The 3894-nt window shown below is 46.3% G+C and overlaps 1 protein-coding gene across 1 annotated transcript in view; it reads right to left on the reverse strand.

Moving 5' to 3' along the window:
* Positions 1–203: 203 nt before the first annotated feature.
* TRIM21 (tripartite motif containing 21) overlaps positions 204–3894 on the reverse strand; it is a gene marked incomplete at its 5' end in the record, with an annotated part of 11595 nt that continues 7904 nt past the window's right edge. The window contains 3 exons of the mRNA XM_010853519.1: positions 204–1008; positions 1299–1399; positions 2632–2654. Coding sequence (XP_010851821.1) covers positions 458–1008; positions 1299–1399; positions 2632–2654 — 675 coding nt within the window. The remainder of the gene's footprint in view (positions 1009–1298; positions 1400–2631; positions 2655–3894) is intronic.

A 3894-nucleotide genomic window follows, 5' to 3' on the forward strand; every position in this document is an offset into this window, starting at 1 on the left:
TCTTGCCTGGAAAATCCCATGGACAGAAGAGCCTGGTAGGCTACAGTCCATGGGGTTGCAAAGAGTCAGACATGACTGAGTGACTTCACTTTCACTTTGCAAGATACATAGTAGAGATTGGACCAAAAGCCTAGAGATGGAGAGGAAAAAGCAAAACTTGAAGTCACATGAAGAAGGCAGAAACATGCTTTAGTTGATCCAGGTGAGTTTGGGGGCCAAATGCAAGTAGTTTATTTCATGGAGGGAATGATAAAGCAACATAGGGCAGGAATCCTGGTGCTGTAGGTCATTTGACACAGACTGTGGGTGACCTTGGGGCTAGTTTGCCTGTGGTATCCTGACACATCTGCAGAGACAAAGGTGGTTTGGAGTTCATGGGCACATGAGACAGGGTCACTGGCTGAGGAGTGGAACCAACAGAGGGGTTGCTTATGTCCAGAGAGAATCATCTGGATCCCTACCAGCCTGTCTTAAGTGGACAGAGGATCAGAGGGGCTGAGTTTGTTCCTCTATCATTGAAACCAGGATTGAAGAAGGGCCGCAGGGGTCCAGCAAAGGCACATTCAGAGAAGGTGTAGATGAGGGAGGCGTGGTCAGTGATGTTGTAGAAAGAGACGGTGCTGGCCTCATAATCTAGGAAGATCCCAATTCGGTTTGGAGGCACCTGAAGGTGGAGGGGAGTCTGGGGGCAGGTGCCAGCCTCATATTTTTGTTTGTTCCATAGCCAGATTATCCAAAAGCCAGTGTCGGAGTTGAGCAAAAACTGTCCCTTCCTCCGCACATTGTCTCTACAAACCCCCAGGTCCCAGGCTTCCTTTCCCGTCACATCTACCTCCCAGTAAACTTTGCCGGAGTCAAAGCGCTGGGCACCCAGTACCATGGGGTAACTATCAAATCTCTCCTCATTTTCAGGCACTTCCTGCCGGGTGTTTGCAAGCCTCACTTGTCTCCGATTCTCCGAAAGGATGAGCCACGGATTGGCTGTCTGTGGATCCAGGGTGATGTGTACTGCAGAGAGAGGGCCACAGTCAGGCTGGGAGACTGTGCAGAGTCAGCAACCCTGTGCCAGCAGTGGGGGGATGAGGATGAAGGGGTGACCCTGAGCCTCACTGTGTGAGGAGATAACCCCTGGCCAACTCTGACCCCTGCCCTGACCTTTGAGGGAACCACCTTCCCTATTTCTGCACCTGCCCCACCTACTCTAACCTGCCATCTCTCTCCAACCCAGGGATGCACTGGGCACCCTCCTTATCCCCTTCACTCCCTTGGCAAGCCAGTCCCACACCCTTGGTGCTCACCTCCACACGTCCTCAGCATCTTCTTAATCCCGGGCACATAGAATACATTCCTCAGGTCTGTGGAGGCGACATCCAACTCCTTCAGGTTCCAGGATTCACTCCTGGGGGAAAAAGAATTAGAGACCCTGTCTCCAACTCCTACCTCATCCTGCCCAAATCCAATGGCTATACCACCTTTATGGATGACTGATAATTTAATCTGATGCAAATTTGCAAACAGCTCCTGTGTTAGGGGGTCTTCCCAGGTGATGCATTGGTAAAGAATCCACTTCCCAATGCAGGAGACATGGGTTCAATCCCTTGGGTCAGAAAGATTCCCTGGAGAAGGAAATGGCAACCCATTCCAGTATTCTTGTATGGGAAATCCCATGGGCAGAAGAGCCTGGGGCTACAGTCCATGGGGTTGCAAAGAGTTGGACACAGTGAAGTGAAAGCTGTCATGTCCAACTCTTTGTGACCCCATGTACTGTAGCCTGCCAGGCTCCTCTGTCCTTGGAAATCTCCAGGCAAAATTACTGGAGTGGGTAGCTATTCCCTTCTCCAGGGGATCTTCCCAACCCAGGGATTGAACCCAGGTCTCCCGCATTGCAGACGGATTCTTTGCCATCTGACCCACCAGGGAAGCCTGGACACAACTCAGCAACTAAACAACAACAACTACAACAATCTGTGTTAGGATCTGTGTTAGGGACGGAGGGCAAAAGTAGGTAGGATTTTGTTTCTATCTAAGCCTTGATGGATACATGAGCATCTGTGTCATCTGGCCAGCCTGTATGTCTCTCCCAGTCTTAGGTCATTACACAAGTACCTTCTGTTTCACTTCATAACTCAAGGTGTCTGATACAGGCTGAATCACCTCCATGAGGAACCTCAAGGAGTCTCGCCCATGCTGTGGGTCTTACCCATGGCTCTTTTAGAGAGGTTTGAAACCAGTAATATACTTTTTAAAAGAGTCCCAGCAGGCTGTAAACTCAACTTCCCTGTCTGTTATTTCACTTTGTGAAGATATGACATTCCAGTTACTTCAGGCATCTCACCAACTGTGTGTGTTCAGTTTCTTAGTCGTGTCCAATTCTTTGTGACCCCAGGGACTGTAGCCCGCCAGCCTCCTCTGTCTGTGGGACTTTCCAGGCAAGAATACTGGAGTGGGTTGACATTCACCAACTGAGATGTCCATTAATTAGCCTTCCGAGACCAGAACATATTTTAAGGAGGACTGGATCTTTGAGAATAGGAAGGAGGATAGGGAAGACTTCAATGCATGTTTTCTAACTAAAACTCTTTTTTAAGATATATACTGCCCCCTCCTCTAATGAAGAAAACCTTTCCTTACCTTTCCAGGACACTTTTCACCTCCTGAGGAGACAAGAAACAGACAGTAAGTTCTGGAGACACTAGTTTACAACTGAGACTTCAGTCATGTGGGTAAAGCGATGTCACCCTGAGGTCTACAGAACACTGCTCTGCCCCAAGCCTCTGGACAAAGGCCTGAAAAATGCCTCTGACCACCTTGAAATGGATGAGGAAGCAGAAACCCAGCATGGGTGTGACCTGTAATCAGGGGGAGGAAGCTGCTGCTGTTGCTGCTAAGTCTCTTCAGTTGTGTCAGACTCTGTGCGACCCCACAGACGGTAGCCCACCAGGCTCCACCGTCCCTGGGATTCCCCAGGCTAGAACACTGGAGAACACAAACAAATTTTTTCATGACTGTATCTGACCAAGAGACAGTGAAAAGGTATGGGGAAAAGAGGAACCACAGAATGCTACAGCAGAGGGACTTTTGAGACCATGTAGTCCAAAGTTTCCCAAAGTGAGGCAAGCTCATCATTGCTGGGTGTGAGATGATTTTTAAGTAGAACACACATCAGTGAATTTATTTAAAAAAAAAAAAACAAAAAAAACTTTAAAAAATAAATTTATTGATGTGTGTTCTACTTAATACCTCTTACTCAGGTGATAATACCTCTTATTCAGGTGAACTTGTTTAAGTTTCTTAGCTTCAGTCTATCACTAAATCTTTTAACTTCTTTGCACCTTAAGTTCTCTCATCTATGAAATAGGGGTAATAATAGTAGCAGCCACTTCATTGCATTGTCATGAGGGACTGAATGCCGACAATTTTATGTGCTACTTAAGAATTTTCAGTTATTTATAGTATTATGAAATAAATTAGAATTGTGTTGCTGAAGAAGACTCTTCAGAGTCCTTTGGACTGCAAGGAGATCAAATCAGTCAATTCGAAAGAAAATCAATCTTGAATATTCATTGGAAGGACTGATGCTGAAACTCCAATACTTTGGTGACCTGATGCGAAGAGCCGACTCATTGGAAGAGACCCTGATGCTGGGAAAGATTGAAGGCAAAAAGAGAAGAGGGATGCAGAGGATGACATGGTTAGATAGTATTGCTGACTCAATGGATATGAATCTGAGCAAACTTTGGGAAGCCTGGTGTGCTACAGTTCATGGAATCGTTAAGAGTCAGATATAACTTAGTGACTGAACAACAAAAAACAAAAATTAGGAAAAGTAGCAGTAACAACACATGGCTACTATTGCTTAGAACAGATTTTTTTTTTTTTTTTTTTTTTTTATTT

This window comes from Bison bison, unplaced genomic scaffold (genome assembly GCF_000754665.1).
Source record: "Bison bison bison isolate TAMUID 2011002044 unplaced genomic scaffold, Bison_UMD1.0 scf7180017853155, whole genome shotgun sequence".
Classification (NCBI taxonomy): Eukaryota; Metazoa; Chordata; class Mammalia; order Artiodactyla; family Bovidae; genus Bison; species Bison bison.